This window comes from Glandiceps talaboti, chromosome 10, assembly GCF_964340395.1.
Source record: "Glandiceps talaboti chromosome 10, keGlaTala1.1, whole genome shotgun sequence".
NCBI classification, from domain to species: Eukaryota; Metazoa; Hemichordata; class Enteropneusta; family Spengelidae; genus Glandiceps; species Glandiceps talaboti.
Genome location: NC_135558.1, coordinates 11,076,664 through 11,100,134, shown reverse-complemented (window position 1 = coordinate 11,100,134; position 23,471 = coordinate 11,076,664). Strand labels below are relative to the sequence as shown.

Below are 23,471 nucleotides of genomic sequence, written 5' to 3'. Positions count from 1 at the left end.
GGGGTGACCCTAAAAGCAATGACAACCGGAATCTCTGACTGGAATGGTAGAAAACGAATTAAAGCATTTACTCTATGCAATCGCTGGAACGACACCCTTTATAGCATTTAGTAAGTTGAATGACACGCTCTACTCTATTAAAAAGTGAAAAAGTGTATTTAGTAACGATGACTTATCAAAGCGTAAACATCATAGCACTCTCTCACGTATCTTTAAATATAAATGAACCTGCTAGACGACTTTGTCCGTATACACCAAAGATTGAACGATTCACCAAAACGATTGGATGCTTAAATAAGTGACACTCCTTTCAAGATGTACACTCATCTATATATTGTTGAAACTGATAAGCATGGCCAAAATAATGGCCGATATTTTCAATGGCCAAAATAATGGCCAATATTCTTCCAGTGGCCAATACACTGGCCATTACTTTGGTCAATTTTCCAATGATCGAAATAATGGGCATTATATCTGCAATGGCCAAAATAATGGCCAATATTTTCTTTCCAGTGGCCATTGCAAAGTAATGACCATTATTTTGGTCAAAGTTGAATTTCAAATATTGATCAATTTCAACAAAATAAAGATGAATATGAAGATTAAGTAATATTAGGGAATATACATTCTGTGTTGGTGGCTTGCTTTGCTTTGAATTGATAAAAGAGATACGTTTTCCGAAAGTCACCGGAATTTTCTAAATTAATCAGAAAGTTATCTCCACTCATAAGGTAATGGGACACAACATTCAATGTAATTCTTCTGTAGTTTGCAGGATCAAAACTGATCCTGTATTTCGCGCAACCATAAATGTAAAAAATGTATTAAAAGTATTTTGTGCAAGCTCCCCAAACCATTGTCCGACCCTAAAGTGTATTTCATGCAACCATAGAATGTAAAAAATGTATTGACTGTATTAAATGTAAAAAACTGTATTAAATGGAAGATTCCTGGACCATCGCCCAATTCTAGAAACATGTATTTCATGCAAACATAGAATCCAAAACATGTATTAAATGTATTTCGGACAAGCTCCCCAGACCATTGCCTGATCCCAGTGAATGTATTTTGTGCAACCATGGAATCTAAAAAGTGTATTAAATGTTTTAAATGTATTTCATGCAAGCTCCGATCACCCGACTATCGCCCGATCCTAGAATGTTTTTAATGCAACAATAGAAAGTAAAAAAATATATAATATAAAAATGTATTTCGTGCAAGCTCCCCAGACCATAGTCTGGCTGCTAGATCTCCAGGTTTTCGATATGATACAATACGACAAGCTACTGAAGGACGCTTTATCAGATTTCAAAATTTCAACACCGAGCCTGAGCACGTTCTTCGCTGGTCATGGACATGGAGACAATCCAACCCAGGAGAACAGTGTATGTGCACATGCCGGTTTCACAGCACCAGACGATTTCTTATCCACTCAACCTAATGTGTGGATGCGTGTTGTATCTGATGGCTCTGGTATTGAGAAGGGATTTGAAATTATTGTAGAAGACACATAAGGTAAAATACTTTTAAAAACAATCCTAACTTCGGATGGGGCTGTGCAGTGTTTTACACATAACTCTCTCTGATTTGTACACTACTGTCAGACATCATCTCGTGGGAGTCGGACAAACCTCACCTGTGTACATAGTTTTGTAAAAACATTAAATTTTTTGACATTTGCGAAAAATAGAATTACCACTGACGGCTTTCTGAATACCCATTTTCATTGACAGTGATTTATTGTATAATTTGTCAACATATCTTATTGAAAGACATAAAAGTTATATTTATTAAGTAAGGAACCTCCAAACATACCAATCAGAGAGAGTTGTGGATAAGATATTGTACAGAGTTGTGTAGTATTGCGTGTTTTGGCATAGAGGGGAGACACAGGGGCAAATATTCCCTGTACTAAGGGGCAATATCAATAGTGCAATGTTAGGATAAAAAAAACTAAATTCTTTTACTTACTTTGGGGTGGAGGTTTGAGCCATTTTAGCTCTCATCGTACAAAATTGATAATAAAATGCTTCTAACAAAATGTCGTGAAATTGAGATATGGAAAAATGTTCGCATAGTAAATACATGGCACTAATATATAGGGAAGTGTCAACAAAAGAACTATTTTTCCTCACTATATACTGGCTTTGTATTCATAGCACTGCATACTACTACATTGTCATACTGATTTGAAATTGATTGTATGGCCTGAAACAATTTTCCAATTTAGTTAGGGGGGGGGGGAGTCTGAGGGCTAACTAAAATAGTTTGTTTCCTACATTGAACTTTGAACTCGTCCCAAATGCTAGCTAAGTGATTTTGCTATTTTAGATTTCGATACATATTAAATGGATATGATCCCCCCTAAATGTTTATTAGAGGATACTATTATACTACATATGCATAATTATCGAGCCTTTTCCCTCTTTTATACACGTGCTTATATCACATTCAAATTCAGTATGGGTTTCCATAAATCTTCACTAAACTGAAAAACTGAACAGCAGTCTTTAATTAAAGTCGTTTCTCTTCTCTAGTTAAAGCATACATTAAAGTGTGCATTTTTACTCATTTAAGATTTTGATTATTCTAATCAATAGGGAAAGGATAATTGTGACGGACAATGTATCTCTCTTCATCATTGTGTTGTTAGTGATGACTGCTGTCTGGATTATTTTGAACAATGTTGAGGTAAAGACGATTTATGGATAAAACTAATTTAGAACAACAAGTAATTTCTGTTGTCTTCCTGACTCTGATTCTTGTCTGTCTGTCAGACTATCCCTGTCGTTATCTCTATCTCTGTTTCTCGCTCTGCCTATCCCTAGACACACACACACACACACACACACACACACTCTCTCTCTCTCTCTCTCTCTCTCTCTCTCTCTCTCTCATTATACATGTATATCCTCTCATATCATATATCATATATCATAATATATCATATCATATCATATCATATCATATCATATATCATATATCATATATCATATCATATCATATCATATCATATCATATCATATCATATCATATCATATATCATATCATATCATATATCATATCATATATCATATCATATATCATATCATATCATATCATATATCATATCATATCATATCATATCATATCATATAATATATCATATCATATCATATCATATCATATCATATCAATTCATATCATATCATATCATATCATATCATATCATATCATATCATATCATATCATATCATCATATCATATCATATCATATCAGTCAAAGAAATGGTTTTAATATTTTTGCAGCTTCTGTCAGTCCCAGGTCTTTCAGAATTTTGTATAATTTTCCCACGGTTGCATCAGCATTTACACTCCATGAAGTTAAGACTTTATCCATTGGGTCTTCAAAGCGATCAAAATTTTGAATATGTAACATATTGAACCCTAACTTTTCTGCAACTTTCCTCCAATCATTACCTGTATAGAAATGAAGAAGAGTTTATGTGAAGTCATCTCGTAACACTGGGCCCTTATCACAATAGAGATTGTTTAATAGTAACCGTCTTAGCATGCTTTTGATCTGATACGTCATTTGCAGATTGCTTTCTTTATTTTTGTAGTCATGTTCGAGTTTAGAGTGCTGCGATTCTTGTCTCTGAGCATATATATATTTGAGATTTTTTTCCTTTCATTCGAAAAGAAAATTATCATTCTTTCCCTTAATTCGTAACAAAATTAAAGTGTTGCTTTCCTTAGTGTAAGTGTAGACTCGCACGCTCAACTAATTAAAAGAAACAGAACCAATATATATATATATATATATATATATATATATATATATATATATATATATATATATATATATATATATATATATAGTTTTGGTAGTTCTGGAACTCTTTCTGAAACTCCGAGTTGCAACCAAGAAAGAGTTCCAGAACTACCAAAACTATTGCGCTCTGCCACTGTGGTATAGAGCACTGTCTTTCTTAGCAGATTGATACTCACCGAGTTATATATATATATATATATATATATATATATATATATATATATATATATATATATATATATATATATATATATATATATATATATATATATATAATAATAATAATAATAAGATGATTTGTAATGCGCCTCATCTCCGAAGAGCTCGAAGCGCAGAGCAAGAGTGGATACAGAAATAGTTAATGGAAATGTGAATTCAAGGTAATGTGTATTAAATAAAATGAGAAAGAAAAACAGTTATTAGCAGTTGAAGAGGTGAGTTTTGAGAGAATGTCTGAAGGTTGACAAAGATTTGGAATGGCGAAGATCAAAAGGGAGGTGGTTCCATGAAGTAGGGCCAATATAAGAGAAGGATCTTTCACCAAATGTTTTGGTTGACACCCTTGGAACACAGAGAAAACGAGAATCAGAAGACGAGCGAAGTGGTCTTCGAGGAATGTATTGATGTAGAAGATCCGTGAGATATTGTGGGCCAATACCTGCAACTGACTTGAAACAAATGGATGAAATTTTGTATTGAATACGTGAAGTGATAGGCAGCCAATGCCAGCCAATATATATATACACGTTGAAGTAAAACCATTCAATAGCAGTTTTAAAATTTATGAATCCAGTTTTTAAACTGGAACGCAATCGTTGGTGATTGTGTTGAAAGGTGAACGATTCAGACATACACTGCTTTTATTTCCATTTTTCTACTTCCAAAAATATATGTATCTTTTGTGTATCTTTATCGTCAGTTATGCCAAGATAAAAGTCATATGACTAAACTTACCAGTCACATGATCTTTCACGTTAAGTTTCAAACACAATGCATGACGAGCTTCGAAGCCAACATCCTCTATTTTGGTTTTCGGGTCATTCTTGGATTTTGATCGCCTAACTGTTGAAAAAAAAGAGAATAAAATTGTGTGGAGCTATGGAGCTATTCACGCACGGTCAATTATTATTCAAAACAAATAAAAGCAAATGTAGCTTTTCTCATAAATGGATGGACTAATAAATTTAAAGAAGTATAAATGAGAACGTAAACAGAAAGATAGGTGAAGTGAGTCATTATTGACAGACAGTAGTCCGTGCATTATTATCCTTTTTAAACCGACCTACCGACCCACCCACCATGGCAACCAACCAACCAACCAGCCAAAAGTCGTCTGGTTACCATATCATTTCCGTGTATAACATGAACATGCAATACTACAACATTAAATAGGAATGAGAAAAAGTCAAAGACACGTTTTCCTGGAAAAAAGAGTTTAACACCGTTTGATTTTAATTCCTTGGAGACCGACAGGGTATAAACAGGGCTTCATGACGTCACGTATGTATGCATACCCACCTACCTACCTACCTACCTACCTACCTACCTACCTACCTACATACATACATACATACATACTTACCTACCTTACCTACCTTACCTACCTACCTACCTACCTACATACATACCTACCTGCCTGCCTACCTACCTACATACATATACACATACATACATACATACATACATACATACATACATACATACATACATACATGCATGCATGCATGCATGCATGCATGCATACGTACGTGCACGCACGCACGCACGCACACACACACACACACATACATACATACATACATACATATATACATACGTTGTATTAATAGTGTTGTGTTTCTTTGACATGTGGTTATCTTTACTGTTGAAAGCAATTCGAAAACTGATAAAAAAATCACTCACCATTTGAAGGTACAGCATCGACAGCTAGGTCGTCGAATTGTGAATCTAGTTCTGACATCTCCAAATCGTCAGCTATGTCTTTATTTCCATTTTTAATCAACGCACGATAAAGTTTTTTTAGGGTCGCACCTCTTCCTTTTATTTGTTTCCACTGTCGTAACATCTGATATTTCTGTTCTGAGGAGTTTCCGTGATTGTCTTGTTTTATCGCATCGATGTCTGGATCCGACACACCAAGACGTCTTACCAATGATGTACAGTCACCTACAGAAAGTCTTGTGTATATTGACTGAATAGCAGCTTTCACCTCTGAGTCATCATATCCTGAAAGATTGGCAAGTCGAGTCGAGTTGAAGTCGAGAACTCTCAAAGACTAGACGAGCGCACATTACAACTAAAAAACCGCAGGACCGATCGGCCAACATCCCCATCCACTACATTATTCCAAATAACTTGCCACGCCGTTCCCCCTTTACTGATACCCTATTGACCAATCTTATTCTTTCCTATGTAACCAATCATAAGAAGGTAAATACCAAGTTCGAGCCAATATTTATGAGTTATGGTAATTCTATACAAGCTGATCAATATATGATTTGTAGGAGTTTAGTATTAAGTTATAAACCAATAAAGTGTAAATAGTGGCTTTACTACTTGGTTGTACAATTATCATTCTTTCCAGAACCTCTTCTACAACAATTTTCCCACACAAAATAAAACGAGGGCTTTTTGAATATGTTCAGTCGGTCGGGTCACCATCTGTCAATAGTGCAATTTGTATGATAAAGATAAGTTGAACCACACGTAAAGAGTACAGTTGTACAGAATCGTAGAGGAATTAAAACTCACTACTGTTTTGAAAATAGCGTTAAGGGTTGTACTATATAATCACATCAGCGCGTTAGCATAGTTTTAACTGGGTAAGCTATAAATTAATAGTAAATAATTATAGTGGTCTGAGGTTTTACAGGTACTGACTAGCGGAATGCTTGAATACATGACAACCATAGTACCAGTGAACTGTAGTATCGTGACATCATCATTGCTTCCACGCCGTGCACCTTTATCTGTGTATATGGAGGGTGTGTGTGTATGTGGTGGTGGGGAGGGGGCAATATTCAAACATTATCACGCCGTGTTTTTTGACTCAATAGTATTGTTTATGGCTGGCTTTACACAAACACTATTAACATGGTTAATAACAGGGTCAAATAATGTCATTTGAAGTGCGTTGTGTATTGAGGACGGTAAACAAAACGTTCTCACAAGTACTGTAACATAACAAAAAGTTAATTGTAATGTTATGTACTCTGATGACATTGAAATTTCATGACCATTTTAACTTACCTGCCATGAGTAATTATGAAAGAACACTGGTTTTGTTGACGGCGACCTTCTCGGTTAACGTATACATATTAAGTGGATCTTGAACCCGGAAACACCAAGTATTGAGAACATCGGAATTTCTAGTCCAACGATTCGTCAGTCAGTGTACATTTAATTCGCAATGTTAAAAAATGAAGAAAACCCCCAACTAATATTATTTTCTCGTTGAAAATCTTATTTTTAAAGACGCAACTAGACCAACCAACTCCATGTAGCATAGAAAGCCTTCGACCACTTTATAGTAAAGTATGTATATAAAAGAGGGAAGTACAGTTGCAAGCTTAGGGGGTCCTTTGAAGTCGAGCATTTTGTCACATATTACACTCTTCATGTGCGAAATCAACTGCCCTGTTAAACACAGCAGTCGATTGAAGTACAGATTACCATAGAAAATAGTGGTGTGAGATGGAAGGAATTGTGTACCGGGGACTTCTACATTTTGGTGTATCATGCTTGCCAGATTTCAGACCCCTGTTTTTAATGCCCTACTTATCGAATTTACATTGTTATATTTTCCAGCTATTTCTTTAAAAATCTTTAAACAATTGCGGAGACCATGATGACAACCACTCTTCTATATACTCTAATGAGAAGAATAGATGCCTCTGTTCAAAGTTTACAAATGTTGTGTGGGGGTGGGGGTGGGGTGGGGGTTCTTTCCCCTTGTATAATGTTAACACCGGACCTCATGATTAGGGAATTTTGTTTCGTGAAAAAATGACCCTTTTGGCCGACACATACCTATATACCTTTCTATAGGAGTACCCCGGGCACATTCAGGGGGGTAAAATGTGTACGTGTAGCAACACAGGGTCAATAGGTCACGGTGCAAGTCAAACAACTGCCAAGTGCCCTGTCAAGTGACACATTGTTAGTCTCATAATATGTATAAATATTTAAGCGGCAAGACTTAAATGCATCTAAATTATTAACACAGTAGTAGTTGTTCCAAAACGAATCCAATAGTATTGGCAAAGATATCCCCCTATTTTGACTATATTTTGCTCAGTGTTATTTATTTTTATTGAGCGAAAAAGATAGTCAGACTTGAGGTCAATGTTAAGGTCACTGTACACTATTTCAATGACTAGTCATACCAATATATGCAACGTTTACCAGGATATTAAAAATATGACGTTACCACATTATCGAATGAAAAATGGAAACAATATCTATATTTGTATTTTAGTTGACTATCACTAAGCATAGACTAGCGTGACCACATGCTGTCATTCGTTTTCAACATCACCAATGTCAATGTTAGTCCTCAAGACGATCTGTATACTTAAAATCTTAAAAAAGGGAAAATTTGTGATGTGTATTGATCCACTTAAATAAGGTGATTTATTTAGAAGAAAATGGACAATACAAAGTATAAACTAGACAAGCACATGGCACAAACATAAACACAGTACAGGTACGCGCGCGCACACACATACATACATACATACATACATACATACATACATACATACATACATACATACATGCATACATACATACATACATATCAAATACGTAAATACATACATACATACATACATACATACATACATACATACATACATACACATCAAATACGTACACATACACACGCGATCACTCGGAACAAAACAAACGACACAAAGTGATGGAAATAGATGTAAATAAACGCATCTAGCCGCTTTCACCACATCAGCTTTTAATCAGATTGGGGTGTCACGTGAGACTTTTCCACCCTCCTCTGAATGCAAGCTTCAATTTCAATATAATTTAGTACAAACATTAATCATAACAAATTGCATATGTTCTATAAAGTTTGTTGATATATAGCTTATAGTTTTAATGCATAATTTGCATAATTAATCGTTTTCGGTAATTAAGTATGCATACTTCAATTTCAATATAATTTAGTACATACGTGAACCATAACAAAGCGCAAATGTCTTATAAAAGTTGTTGATGTAGTTTACAGTTTTAATGAAAAATTTGCATAATTAATGATTTACGGTAATTAGGCTGTATTTTAAGAACTGATGCTTCTTGTTTGACGGACGAAACTGCCAAAGCCTTTGGAGGGATGTGTGACATTGAAAAGTCTGTAATCTAGGTTGCCTCCACAGTGGTGCATGCCTAAAACGGCATAAACTTTCGCGATCTCGGGCATGACAGCGACGTTGATCAGAATGACAGAAATTGTCGTCAACGTCTAGTTCACACCGATTTTCGGCAGTGTCGAACCTGTCATAAGACTTACCCGTGGGCTTTGGACAAAAATCATAACGAGCCATTAAAATGATTAAATATAAAAATTGAACGCAGAATTTTTGTAAAACGGAAGAAAGATAGTATGAAACGTGGACTTTATTCGTGTTTGAAAGGGATCCCGAAATGCTGTCCTCGCGGTCTTCCATAAAAGGGAATTTCTCTGTAACCGTATGTTGCGCCGTACACATATTACAATGTCATGATTACTACATGTATCCGTCACTTTGATCGCCACTAACGGCGACCCATGGCCAGTTGCTGTGATTTTTAATGTAGGCCAGAAAAAATAAAAAAGCTGTTCAACGCGCAACCTAACCCAGCACATTGGGTAGGTAAGTCGATTCTTTTTTTCAATTCTTTTCTTACAATTTGGACAAGGATGTGAAAACATGTCACATATGATGGTAAAACAGTTCAAGTTGAGTTTACAGTCATTTTGATTTTATCCCTTTTCAATTTGTCTGTATGGCAAGCGATTTCTTACCATCAATTCTACAGTTAGGAAATGTACACAATTTATGGTTGAACAAATTCTGTACCCCCCCACCCCATCTCTCAAAAAAAATTAATGCCCGTCATATGAAACTCTTGAATTATTGTAGCCACCCCTCTGTCACCTACACTACATAAAGTTATATGGTACAATGGTACATTAATATAACAGTGATGACCAACTATAATAGTAGTCCAAATGAGATTACTTTACAAAGGATGTGAATTTCACATACATTTACTATTACATATTATTTGGTTATGAAATGTATTTCTTTGGGGCAAAGCCGCAAGAAGTTTTGCCAATGGGCACTTGGTAAACGACTTCTCTTGAAGTTTAATTTGTTTCCAAAAAAATAACAAATAAATAGCAAATCATTTCAAGCCCCCTTTTCAGATTATCAGAATTTTGATGACCCAAAGACTAGGCCCTTACCATTGTCGTAAATTCTGCTCGTTCCTTTAGTGCCTGTTGAAATGCAACAGCTCAAAGTTTAATCTAAGTGCACGCTTGTATGTATCACCAGAAAGTAAACCAACACTATATATATCCAATATATATATATATATATATATATATATATATATATATATATATATATATATATATATATATATATATATATATATATATGAATATAACGGCGCTGGAGAGAATAGTGCTCGATGCAAATATTAGTAGCAGAGCATTATAGACTTAATTCAAAAGAATAAGGACGTAATGAGTCGTTACTCAGAGTTTCACGCTTCGAGCGATCTTCAGACAACTAAATTGGGATTATCAAGGTCGCGATCGATACATACACATATTGTTTGTAAGTACATACATACATACATACATACATACATACATACATACATACATACATACATACAAACATTAAGTGTATATACCGACCTTGACAATCCCAATTTAGTGGTCTGAAGATCGCTCGAAGCGCGAAACTCTGAGTAACGACTTTTTACATCGTTATTCTTTTGAATTAAGTCTATATATATATATAATTTGACACTTGGAATCGACTCAAATGTATAACTTCACATGTATTTTATATGTTCAGCAGGTATTTTACTGACACGTGAAGCCCGCATAAAGATACTGTATATTGCCCATCACAAAAAATAAATAAATTGACATGCCAAAAACATGGGTGGGTCGGGCCCGTTGAACAGCTTTTTTATTTTTCATGGCCTTATACCGATAAGTCATGATTAATTGTTATTGTATTCAATTTGAACTTTTGTTCCAAACACAACTAGAAAATTTACCTGAAATTTTCGACTGTACACTTCAGTCTTTGTCAACAGATTGACCCACTATTCAGCACACGTGACCTTACAGGACACGTGAGCCTAATAAGGGGTCAAAGGTGCCTGGAAGTTTGTATCGTCCCCCGTCTCTGTTTAGTGATGGTTTGAGTGCTCGGATGTAAATAGCTTCTTTCACTCCCCGTTCAAAATATCTGGTTTCAGTGTCCAGTATCTTCACTTCATTTATGTTAACCGAGTGACCGGGTGATTCAATGTGGATGTGTTGGGAGACCTCTGATGTGCTGGAACTAGGTCTTCTGTGTTCCAAAAATCTGGTCTTGAGTGATCTCTCAGTTTCCCCTATATATGAATCTTTGCATTGGCCTGTGTTGGTCTGGCCCTGGCAAGGAATTTGGTATACTACTCCACATACATGTTCCTTTTTAGTCTTGTCCTTTGGAGACACCAATAATTGCCGCAAGGTTTTAGTGGGCTTGATGCAGGTGTTTATACCGTAAGCAGTAAAGATTCTTTTTAGTGCCTCTGAAGTGTCCTTGATGTAAGGTAGGACCACTAAACCCTTACTTGGTTGTTCCTTCTTACGGATGGTCTTTGACTTTTGAGGCTGGATGACTGTGGCTTTATCTACTGCCCACTTTGGGTATCCACACCTATACAGTGCCTGGTTGATGTGAGTCTTTTCTTCTTCACGATCTGAGTTGTAGGTAATCACCGTATCTGCTCTGTGATGAAGCGTCCGGATCACACCTAGTTTGTGCTGTAAAGGGTGGTTAGAGTAAAAATTGAGGTACTGGTCTGTATGGGTGGGTTTGCGGTAGATTTTAGTTTTTAAAGAGCCATCATCCTGAATAACTGTGGTCGTATCTAGGAAAGCCAGAGACCTATCCTGTTCTTCCTCGGTGGTAAACTTGATGTCTGGGTCAAGACTGTTAAGATGGTCAGTGAATTCCTGAGAGTGACACTTTTTAAGTTTTGTGTGCGTGTCGTCCACGTATCTGTACCACCATAATGGAGGATGGGGGGCTGTTTCTATGGCGCGGAGTTCTAATTGCTCCATGTACAGATTGCATACTATGGGGGAAACAGGTGACCCCATAGCTGCACCATGAATTTGTTGGAAGAACACACAATCATAAACAAAATAAGTGCACTTCAGACAAACACTGAGTAGCTTAACCACTTGGCTGGGTGATAAACTGGTTCGCTGGTTAAGGGTGGTGTCCTCCTGTAGTCTATGTAATATCACATCCAATGCTTTGTCAATAGGTACTGAGGTGAACAAAGCAGTTACATCATAAGAACGTAACTCCTCATCAGGTTCAACCCTTTCCTTCTTGATAGCATCTGCAAATTGTTGGGAGTTGACGACGTGATGTTTAGACTTGCCAACCAGTGGAGATAGAATACCAGCCAGAAATTTAGCACAGTTGTACGTTATGGATCCTACACTGCTGACAATGGGACGAAGAGGAATATTCAGTTTATGAACTTTAGGTAGCCCATAAAACTTTGGAGGAGTCTCTGAAGTAGGGTACAGCTGTCTGTATTGGACTCTGTTTAACCCACCTTCTTCTTCCAGTTGTTGTAATACTGACACCAGCTCCTTCTTATACTTGGTGGTAGGGTCCCTCTTGCCCAATTTAAGATAAGTTCCGCTGTCACTCAGTAGGTCTTGACACTTCTGTTTATAGTCCGATGTATTCAGAACTACTACCATACGTCCCTTATCTGCAGGTAAAATCTGGATGTCATTGTCCTGCTTCAGATCTTTCAAAGCTAGTTGTTCTTCCTTCGATAAATTCGATTCTATTTTCTTGGGACGCATTAAGATGTTAACCACTTTGCTGCGTAACTCGTTCGAATCCCTCTCATTCAAATTACGACATGCTACTTCAGTCTGGGTCACGATGTCGACGACTGGTACTTCCGGGTTGGTGACTGCAAAATTTAGACCTTTCGCCAACACAGAGAACTCCGGATCACTAAGAATCCTGTCTGAACAGTTCTTAACCCATTTACTGATACACTCCGACGCTAGATTTGTTTTAACCTGGTCTTTACGGTCCTTATCTGCGAGGTGTGCAAACTTCGCTTGTTGACGTTTCTTGGAGGTATCGTGTTCACGTATCTGTGACCTTTGACATCTTGACCTAGTTTCAGTAGCTACGTCTTCTGGTAGTGACTCGGCTATACGGGACTCAGCGTCAACTTTATCTTTGTTCAGGAGGTTTAATTTGTGCACATTTTGTCCTATACGTACATTTAAGAGTTGTTTTTCCGATCTTTTGAGGATACTGTTGGCTTTATCCCCCTTTACCGTGCTCTTCAATTGTAAGCTCTTCGGAGTGACATTGTGGTGTTTACAATGCAAATTAAAACGAAGATGGTTGCGATACCGTGCGATCTTTATGCACGTCTTTTCCAGGCGTCTCACGTTGTCTAAGCAAGACTTGCCAAATTCATTCCTTATCTTCAAATGGAAATTCATCTGTGTTGGTAAACCATAGTATTCAATTTGAACTTTTGTTCCAAACACAACTAGAAAATTTACCTGAAATTTTCGACTGTACACTTCAGTCTTTGTCAACAGATTGACCCACTATTCAGCACACGTGACCTTATTTGCACATTGGAAATTATTGGCCGTTTTCGACTCATATAGACCCACTGTGTTGATCAAAACTCCAGTAAGGTAATTGTGAAACTGTTATAATTAGCTAAGGCATTGAACGTGAACTCTCTGAGAGAATGCACGAGCGTGAATCGAATATTACCGAATGTTGAGATTTAAGGCATGTAACGAAATCTATAGAGTTCCGACTGTGTCCGAATGTCTCCGCAAATCCAAAGAACTCCTGCATTCAAAATGGCGTCCCCCAGGGAGCACCCAAGTAATTTCGTGTATTGAAACACCCTTGAATTTTGAAAAGTGTGATTTTTAGCACAAATGAACTTCTTATCGTCATTAGTGCCATGTAAAGGGGGGGGGGGGTGTGATAGGTTCCGCTAATGCTGATTGTATCTATCAATGTACATATGATCGTAGTACATCCATGTGCGTGATACACGGGGTTATAGTGTTTGTAAAATGTACACAATGAAAGCTATTGTTACTTTTCGTCTTCGCACACAGCTGACAGACCAAGTAACTACACTTGAAACACTCTCACATCTTACGTCCGATTCAACTTCTGTATGTACCGGGACTCACTTGAACCTTAGGGAATTAGCTCAGACTACACAGTTTATGTTCAAAGATCTACTCTAGAACCAAGGCAAGTACTCAGAAGTGCCTCGTTCATTGACTTCCCCCGAAGCCAAGTGCCTGTCTGCTAGTTCCAAGTATAATCTTTATTGTCCTTAAAGTCCAAACTTACACAACGCATGGCCTACGGCCAGATAATTAATGCAATCCATATTAAAGTCCACAGGAGGCGTTAACATGACCTACAGAGTATTCTCAAAACATTGATGAATGATCACTATGAATCCTAGCTATCTATGAAATGCAGACTGTCATCTCACGTACTCGAGTACGCTTGGAATCTTGTGGTCTGAATCCGATATCATTGAGACAGTCTGTTGACCTTTCAGTCAAACTAGGACATGCGATGTTGTTAAACTATTGAATATACTGAAAATATGAATATGTCATCTGTGACACTATCACGTGTGTGTGTGTGTGTGTGTGTGTGTGTGGTGGGGGGGGGTACGCTAACATGGTTTGCATATTCGATATACACATGTATACATACGTATGTAATAGACTAATACATATCGATGTGCCCGATAAAATATGCGTGACCCACGCCAGTAGTGATTATAAAGTGATCATGATGAAAGCAAATTCCTGTTTTGGTCCATACAAAGTGCAGGTACAGGCCAGATACAGGCCATGCCTGGCCAGGCAAGCCCAGGTCAGGTATTGACGGAATATGTTTTTTGATTCACAGTCAGATCCAATCAACTGTATATTTATTTTTGGATTCACATTCAAATCCAAAGATGTGAATCCGTCACTATATTTTGTGTAGAATTTTGATCAGTTGTCACAGGGAATTATTTTTTCTAAGTGATTTGCCATCAGTTATTTTTGTTTTCAAAATCACCACTCAATTAGTGTCTTCTGTTCCTGGAATTACATTTTTCACATAGATTTCCTACTCGCTCTTGTACGTCCTGGGTGCATTCAAGAGTAAAAACGTTTTGCCAACTGCTGGCTTTTTTAGGATATTGCACATGAAAAAAAGGCAGACACTCAGATATTGGAAAATAGTCGCATTCTTAAATAAGCTATATATTCTAACTGTATTATGCCTTGAAAGATGTGTGGCAAGTTTCACATTAGAATCGATGCAGCAGTTTTTGAGATATGTCCACAAACAAAGAGACAGACAGACACACACACACACATACATACATACATACATACATACATACATACATACATACATATACATACATACATACATACATGTACATACATGTACATACATACATACATACATACATACATACATACATACACACATACCCACACATGGACACACAGACAGACAAAAGCATAACATAACCTCCCCTTACGGAAGGTAAAAATGTGATGGCAACATACATAATGTTTAACTTCAAGATGCGGCAGGTGGTCATATTAAACATAGGGGTAGGGGAAATTCGAAAAATTTCAACTTTTGTACTTTCCGATGGACTTTCTTGACCAAACTTTCAGATTTGACAATATATCATCTTGGACAACTATGGGGAATTTAAACAAGCATGGTCATGAGAGGTGAAATGGGGTCATGTCAGGCAAGGCAGATCATTGTTCTATCCAACCATGTCATTTGCATCGCGTCGGGTCAAGTCGATAAAAGTGAATGTATAAGCCCAAACCTGAGTGCATGCATTTTCGCCCATTTCTCTGTGTATGAGTATAGGAGAAATATTAAATATGAATTTAGACTGCATATATCATGTAATATTGTTGGTCTATAATAGAATTGTCCAAAGATTGTACGTATGACGTTTGCCATAATACATAAAGGGAATAACCACTGTACCATCATGTATTATTTTACATGAAAACCAACATAATGGACAGGTAGATATTATGCTTGGCATTACTGCAGTTGATTGAAAAAACGTTTGAGGCCTCTACAAGTCACGTTGATGTATATATACATAATGCTGTCAAAATATTAGTTTAGTATTCCCATAATGCACCATGGGCAGTATTACATATATGTACAGTTTTTAGCCATTTGTGTGCATTATAATGTATACATTATCAAACCTTTTATGACAATTTTTTTTCTCAGTGTATAATCATATTGATCAGTATAATGGAGCTCTAAGAAAACCGCGTCGCCGCATCACTTTTGAAATTTCCCATGGAGGAGAAACTAATTTTCTTTCCCTGGCCTTACGAATTTTCAATTTGTGGCTTATTACGTTTATCTTTCTATTTGGTTTAGCAAACGAAAAAGGTTTCTTGGTTGATAGCTTGAAGTACAAGAAAGGTTTGGATAACCATGGATAGACTGAGAAAGGTATTTAAAGAATATATGAACATTGTTTTACCTACGACAATATAAAAGAGTTTGATATTTTTAAAAGTGAAATTTGATTTTAAAATTTATAGATTCATCTTACAATTCACTCTCCATCTTTTTGTTTGACTTAGGAGGAAAATCATGATGAATATTCGAGAAACGACGATGACTATTTTAAGGTCGATAGTGAGTCTTCTCGTACGGATAACGAAGAAATACCAAAAAGTTCCAAAAATTCTGAAAATAAGTCTAAGTCTTGTTTCAGAGATATTCGCTGTTTTGTAACCTGGTTCTCTCTGTCCATGTTTGTGTATTCGATGGTGAGATATTACAATGCCGGCATATTAACTACCATTGAAAGGCGTTATGAGCTGAGTGTCTCCCAACTAAGTTCTCTGTTCAGTATGTTACACACAGGTGTGTTGTTGACTATCATGCCCGTCTCTTATCTTGGTGGACGTCCTAACAGCCATCGTCCTCGCTGGGCTGGCATCGGATTCCTAACAGTAGTGGTTGGCGCTTTGGTGAGTTTGCTGCCACATTTAGTGCTTGGTCGATACAGTCATTACGACAAAACTGATATGGTAAACAGTACCGACCTATCGAATCTGTGCTCTACGAATTCAATGCTAAACAATTCAAATCATCAATGTGATACTACTGAGGCCAAGAGTTCAAAAGACAGCGAGGTGGCATATGTGTTATTGTCTATTGGAGCCTTTTTAGTCGGCACGGGCTACAGTGCCTTGTACACCCTTGGGGTGTCCTTCGTAGATGATCATGCTAAACACGAGTCGTCATCATTTTATATCGGTAAGGACTTAATATACTTACAGTCTATTTCACAATACCATGCAGCTTTTCTGTTTGACACAACTACTCAGAAACCAATAAGAAACAGGACATGCTACACTTTAACATACATGTAGGAAGATTGAATGAGTACAGTTTCTTGCCACATTTTGTTTAAGCGATGAAACAAACTACACATGCCACCATACAGACATCAAATGAACACTGCAGAGGACATTTTACGCGCCCTTGATCGAGTGTTTGATACTAAGGAAAACATTCAAATTTGGCGCCCTAATGTCTGCAATACATTTAATTGGTTTATTTCATTTATACTAAATGTAGCAAAAAAATGCGATCTTGGTATTGAAGTGTGGCAAATGTGTAAAATGTTTGTTATTGTACACACGATACCAAACTTTGTACACTTGTTTAAGCTTTTTGCAATGCATTGAGTTACAAATCACAGACTTTGTCAATGTTGTATTATATTGATTTTTCAACTAGGAAGCCATGATAAAATTGTTTTGTAAATAAAAATCCACAATAAAATACCAAATCCTTGTCTATATGGCCACTTTAAAGCTTTGAAAGAAATACATAATATATGGTAATATTATGTACAGTCAACAACATGGCATTGTATTGGTAATATATGTAAATATGCGAAATTCAAACTGCCATGCATACCATTGTAAACGAAGTCTTGTTTTCACCCTATTTTTCTTTAAAATGTATAAACACCGTTAATATTTTCGTGTTGTTGGTATTATAATAATTGTTTATTTCAGCATAATATGGGCCACCAGTCCAGAATGTTTTAATACATTACATTCAGTGGCACAAATAGTTCCATAGTACATAGTGCCTATACAATAAGTGAGGGTGATCTGTATAGTGGAGTTGGTAAATACCGTTTCCTTATATATAATCCCTTGCTGGACACTTGAAAATAAAATGATATTCGTCCTCAATAGAACTAATCTACATATCCTAAATTCTCTTTCAATTCATCCGTATCTCCCAGATTCGATTTCCAATGGATGGCTAGAGCATCTAAATCTCGCATGGGCTCTACGGTACTCAGAAAGACTAAAATGAAATAAACATATCTTTAGAATGTGCTATATCTTTAGAATACAAACTTCAAATTTCATATAATTAGAGCATGCATTGATAGTAAACAAGTTCATGTGTCATTTGATGTAGCTCATAATGTTAATGGCTAATTTGAATAATTAACGACTTTTCGACAATTAGGCAATATGTTAACTATGCAAGCTTCAAATTTCTTATAATATCATATCAATAATTTTCGAATTAAGAGATACATCAGTATAACAGCTATAACTCAGAACATAGCATTCCAACACTCTGTGTAAGGACCAAAGATCTATGGTTTAACGCTTGCGAGAGGCTTTCAGTTTAAGGAGGCATTCAGTTTAAATTTGATTGTAATTAAAATGGAAACTTTAGTAGATTATAAGTGTTATTATATAATAATTATATTTTGTCAGTCATGAGGACTGTGAAAGATGGGGAGGGTCACTATTTTTTATGCATGGATGAGTAGGGAAGGGTAACTATTCTTCATTCATGGATGAGGTTAACATATTTGTGCAAGCGCTAAGCTTAGGGGATGGTCAACGATTTTCATGTATCAATCTTTTAAAAACCACCGGCCCTCCCCCTTCCCTGTAATTTCTGTCAAGTCCCAAAGTTTATACGTATTGCAGAGGCAGAGCATAGACAGGGAACTGTAGACCATCAATGAACAATGATTTGGAAAATTCAGTAAATGTGTGCTTTGTTTATTCATACAGGTGTCATAAATACAATGTGGGGATTTGGCGCAGTGGCGACAAGTTTCCTGGGAGCAGCATGTTTGCTGCTGTATGTTGATTTCGACAAAGAGAGTGATTCGCCAATCGCATTGAATTCATCTGACGAAGAATGGATTGGAGCTTGGTGGTTGGGAAACGCCTGCTTTGTAGTGGTAGGAGTCCCAGTGGCCCTTCCATTCTTCTTCATCCCAAAGCAGTTACCCAAGTCCAGCAAAAATTCTGAAGTGTATTTTGATAAACTGCTGAAGAAAAGTGATGGCCCGTCAAATTCTGTGAACAGCACAATTGTTAGGACAGGCAAACTTTCAAGGATTAAAGGTAAAGAGATAATTATATGCCATTCGAGAGAAAAAAAGCAAAAAGCAAAAAAAAGCCCTCGTGTTGTCACCTGGAAGTCATCGTTTTACCTGTCACTGGTTCCTCTGGAATAATCATTACATTCATTGCTTTGAATATTCATGACACAGACCCAATGAAATAATATATGCACTTCATTGTATATTCATTATCATTATAACATATCGTCTTCATAGAGCCTTCAGTGATTGGCTTCAACCGTGTCACGTGGTTTAAACTTAGATTCATAGTGGCCTCAATTTGCACGCATCAGGCACTATTCTCATTCGTTCCCTCGCGCACTATTAATTTGGCATGGGAGTCCTACCGATGATTTGCCCTAACTACAAAAAGAATACGTGCCTGGTTATGTGATGCGTTATAAAAACACTTGTTGCCTGGCCTTATTCGGGCACTAGTAGGTGTTATATAACACTTCGTGCTGTTATGTGGCAACTGTTTACATCAGCTTTCAGCCTAGCGAAATTGTTGCTCCAAAACAGCACTTGGGATAATAGATGTCTACTAGTGCCCAAATAAGGCAAGGCAATACGTGTTAGAGATCGAGAAGACCTCATTACTTTACACCATTAATTTCCATAGTGAAGTCCCATTCAACTAAGTCTTGTTTCAATTTCAGAAATACTCAAGCTGTTTTGGAGATTCCTAACCAATCCATACTACATGGCTCTGATGTTAGGTTATTCATTCAAGATGGGCTCAGTTATTGGTTTGATTCCTTTCATCCCAAAGTACTTAGAGGTCCAATTTGGACTGTCACCTTCAATGGCCAGTGTCTCTATGGGTACGATCCAGGTTTACCAAGTTGATAAATAATTTAATCGAGTAACAATTAAGTGGTGTAACGTTTGAATAAAAAATACTACTCAGCGCTATATTTAAATCAATTGGTACATGTTTCTATGTGGCTTAGCACCGTTGCTAGGTATAGTTTTATCAGAAACAGTGACCATTAGCCTATGTCATGTATCTTCGTCTCTTGTTCTAACAAATAATCCTATCTTCATTTGAATGATACTAAAAATGATTAAATTATTCTCGTAATAAGTGTTCTTTATATGGCATTCTTCTTTAGGATTATTTAACCATATATCTGACAGTATAGCATCTTTGGTAGGTGGATATATAATCAAGAAGTGGCATCTAAAGCCTGTTGGTATCGCCAAATTCATGGCAATTTGTGTTGGCCTTGGAACCATGTGTACAGTATTGCTCTACCCATTTCATTGTGGTGGTTTTGATATAACTGGTGTGAAGTAAGTGAAACTAATACTCTGTTCACACTGGGACATATTCCCCACAGAATCAGTGACTTAGATTAACTGTGGAGGTAATTTACTTGTGTGAATGGTCGACTCTGGAGAATCTGTGGATTATTTTACTGCGAAGGTTTTGGTCGATTCAGCTCCGCAGATCCTCCGGAGGCAAGGATTAGCTTGTACTAATTTGTAGGTGTGAACGCTTTGTGCCGGTGTAAGCACCCTCAATTGGTGTAATAAACGAAATCACTTCCTGTTGGCTGTAGAAGTCGCCATTCAAATCAAGGTTATCAATCGTCACAGAGCATAGTACAACATGTCCCTCGCTAATAATAATACACCCATGATCCACAACAGCAAAAGAAGTAACAACTGGTGTGACGATGAAGTGTGGATTCTACTCGCTGTGTGAATTTGTACGAATAGAAAACACATGAATTCACGTTGGTCGACATGTCGATGTCGAGCATGTTGCATGGCTTGTCGAAAGTTAAACTGGGCATCATGATGATGAGTGAAATTGTTAACATGCATGAGAAGACGTCTCGAAAAATTATAGTGTACTAAGATTAGAATAGAACGGGGTAGTGCATTTTCCATTTTAATTAGTGAAAATAAATGTAGTTATAAAGATACTTTTGGTGATGCAATGTAAATACCATTGTTTCTTACCGCTGTCCATAAGTAAAGTTTAAACGTTACTCTTCTAGATGCAATACATTTGGAGAAATTTCATGGAGTAGTCAAATGGCAGTGGAGTTCTGGTGCTTAGTCACTATCACAACATGAATTTATGTCAAATACATTGGGAGTAGATTTATTTAGCAACCAGTTTTACACCGAATACATTTTACCATTTTCTTGATAGGAAAGACGGTATAAACAAAACACAACCTTGTAATGAAGCCTGTTCATGCTCTGTTGATCTCTTCGACCCTGTCTGTGGTACAGACGGAAATACGTATGCATCACCATGTCATGCAGCATGCACTCTACTGTTGTCAAACAAAGTAAGCTGAGAATTTTCATTATTCTATTTTCTGTACATGTGATACTTCATGATATTTGCATTTTATAGAAATATTTCATGGCCGTAAAGACCGTGTTTGCCAATTATTGAAGGTATTGAGACAAAGATGTGCATATGCAGTAAAAATGGTTACGTTTAATTCAGATCTCTGCTCTACAATCTCATACTCTCAGGTGATACTTCAAAACTCGCATTCGCTTCCAGTTACGAAGACCTTAAGATATTCTGTCGTCTAGATGTGTCTAAACCCTTGTGTATTGCATGACAAACTTAAAATATATTTTCTTATAACTTCTGGAAAACACCAGGGAAGTGAACATTGTCTGTCTGACATGATGTCCAGTATGTTGAAACACTTTATGTATAATATTATTATACCATAGGCAATGAGGGATATCTTCCCACTGTCTGATTATACCACACGTAATCGTGTACGTGTTCGAACAGAAGAGATATGAATTATGTTTAGTTCTCTCTTTGTTACATTTTAGACTTACACCAATTGTGACTGTATTGAGGGTGAAGTGGCGTCTGTAGGGAAGTGCCATCAAGTCGAAACGTGTTCGTCAATTTATCCATTTTTAGCTATTTTGGTGATGTTTACTTTCATCAACGGTCTTACTGAAACCCCTGGTGCTATTCTGACAATGAGGTAGGCAACATAACTATCTAGTTCATAAATGGTAAACTCTATGGGGTCAAAGTATCAAACCATTTTAGAAATGTGTTAACATCGTCTTGATGTTAAATATTGAAACTAGTTATCACCGTTAATTCCATTATAATTTCAATTGAAGACAACACAACCAATGTAACATCTACCTCCACGCTATATCTTCCTGTTTTCCTCCTTACTATATGTATTCAATGTCATCCTTATTTCTTGCCCCTTTTCAGATCAGGACCGCCTAACAAGAAGGCTTTCGCTCTTGGCTTAAGAATAGTTATAAATCGTATTCTAGGTAAGTTATGATGTAGGCTGATTCCACCGAACGAAGTTTATAACAAAACATGCAGGGGATGGTTTAATTATTGTAATTCTGAAATTGTAAAAAAAAAAATAATTAAAGAGGACACAAAGATTACCTAAATACATGGAATATTTCTCACATTTTCTCCAAAGGTCTCATTCCCATACCATTATTGTATGGAGTGGTGATTGACAAGTCGTGCACTTTATGGAGAACTTTTTGTGAAGGTGCTGATGTTGGAAAATGTCTCGTCTACGATAACCAAGTCCTTCGGTTCAACATTATTGTTGTAACATTTGGGATACAGTTTATGGCTTTTATATGCTACCTGATTACATTTATACTGTGGAAGAGAAGAGGAGACCAAATTGACGATAATGACGCGGAGAACGAATCCAAAGGAGGGCAAATGAATTTGTACTTGAATAAATCTGATTCATTACACACTGGTGAAAACAAGGGATCTTGTGGTACAACACTATGATTAATTACATGAAATAAGAATATACACACTTAAAACAAGGCATAACATCTATAAATTAAAATAATAATTACT

The 23,471-nt window shown here is 36.7% G+C and overlaps 3 protein-coding genes across 3 annotated transcripts; 1 reads left to right on the top strand and 2 right to left on the bottom strand.

Moving 5' to 3' along the window:
* Window positions 1–3,259: 3,259 nt before the first annotated feature.
* LOC144440577 (uncharacterized) lies at window positions 3,260–7,171 on the bottom strand. Its single transcript, XM_078129964.1, has 4 exons — window positions 7,064–7,171; window positions 5,717–6,040; window positions 4,769–4,876; window positions 3,260–3,459 (listed from the first exon to the last, which is right to left on the bottom strand). Exons 1-4 carry the CDS (start codon window positions 7,068–7,070, stop codon window positions 3,260–3,262), a joined length of 639 nt encoding a protein of 212 aa, XP_077986090.1. The 5' UTR covers window positions 7,071–7,171.
* Window positions 7,172–10,242: 3,071 nt separating this feature from the next.
* Window positions 10,243–13,601, bottom strand: LOC144440576 (uncharacterized). Its single transcript, XM_078129963.1, has 2 exons — window positions 11,216–13,601; window positions 10,243–10,310 (listed from the first exon to the last, which is right to left on the bottom strand). Exons 1-2 carry the CDS (start codon window positions 13,599–13,601, stop codon window positions 10,243–10,245), a joined length of 2,454 nt encoding a protein of 817 aa, XP_077986089.1.
* A 3,495-nt stretch (window positions 13,602–17,096) lies between these two features.
* On the top strand, window positions 17,097–23,399 carry LOC144440575 (solute carrier organic anion transporter family member 1B3-like). The gene is made up of 8 exons (XM_078129962.1): window positions 17,097–17,475; window positions 19,278–19,616; window positions 20,275–20,439; window positions 20,731–20,911; window positions 21,783–21,924; window positions 22,436–22,596; window positions 22,842–22,906; window positions 23,068–23,399. Exons 1-8 carry the CDS (start codon window positions 17,097–17,099, stop codon window positions 23,397–23,399), a joined length of 1,764 nt encoding a protein of 587 aa, XP_077986088.1.
* Window positions 23,400–23,471: the final 72 nt, after the last annotated feature.

Bases quoted from the DNA above. Each gene is read 5' to 3' on its own strand.
- LOC144440576 (XM_078129963.1), bottom strand. From the start codon at position 13,601: ATGAATTTCCATTTGAAGATAAGGAATGAATTTGGCAAGTCTTGCTTA. The intron at 10,311-11,215 runs GCACCTTTGACC...GCATTTCAACAG, and splicing joins GGGACGATACAAACTTCCAG to GCACTAAAGGAACGAGCAGA.
- LOC144440577 (XM_078129964.1), bottom strand. The intron at 4,877-5,716 runs GTGAGTGATTTT...TTTTTTCAACAG, and splicing joins CGATGCTGTACCTTCAAATG to TTAGGCGATCAAAATCCAAG. The intron at 3,460-4,768 runs GTAAGTTTAGTC...ATTTCTATACAG, and splicing joins CGTGAAAGATCATGTGACTG to GTAATGATTGGAGGAAAGTT.
- LOC144440575 (XM_078129962.1), top strand. From the start codon at position 17,097: ATGCCCGTCTCTTATCTTGGTGGACGTCCTAACAGCCATCGTCCTCGC. The intron at 17,476-19,277 runs GTAAGGACTTAA...TTATTCATACAG, and splicing joins GTCGTCATCATTTTATATCG to GTGTCATAAATACAATGTGG. The intron at 19,617-20,274 runs GTAAAGAGATAA...TTTCAATTTCAG, and splicing joins CAAACTTTCAAGGATTAAAG to AAATACTCAAGCTGTTTTGG.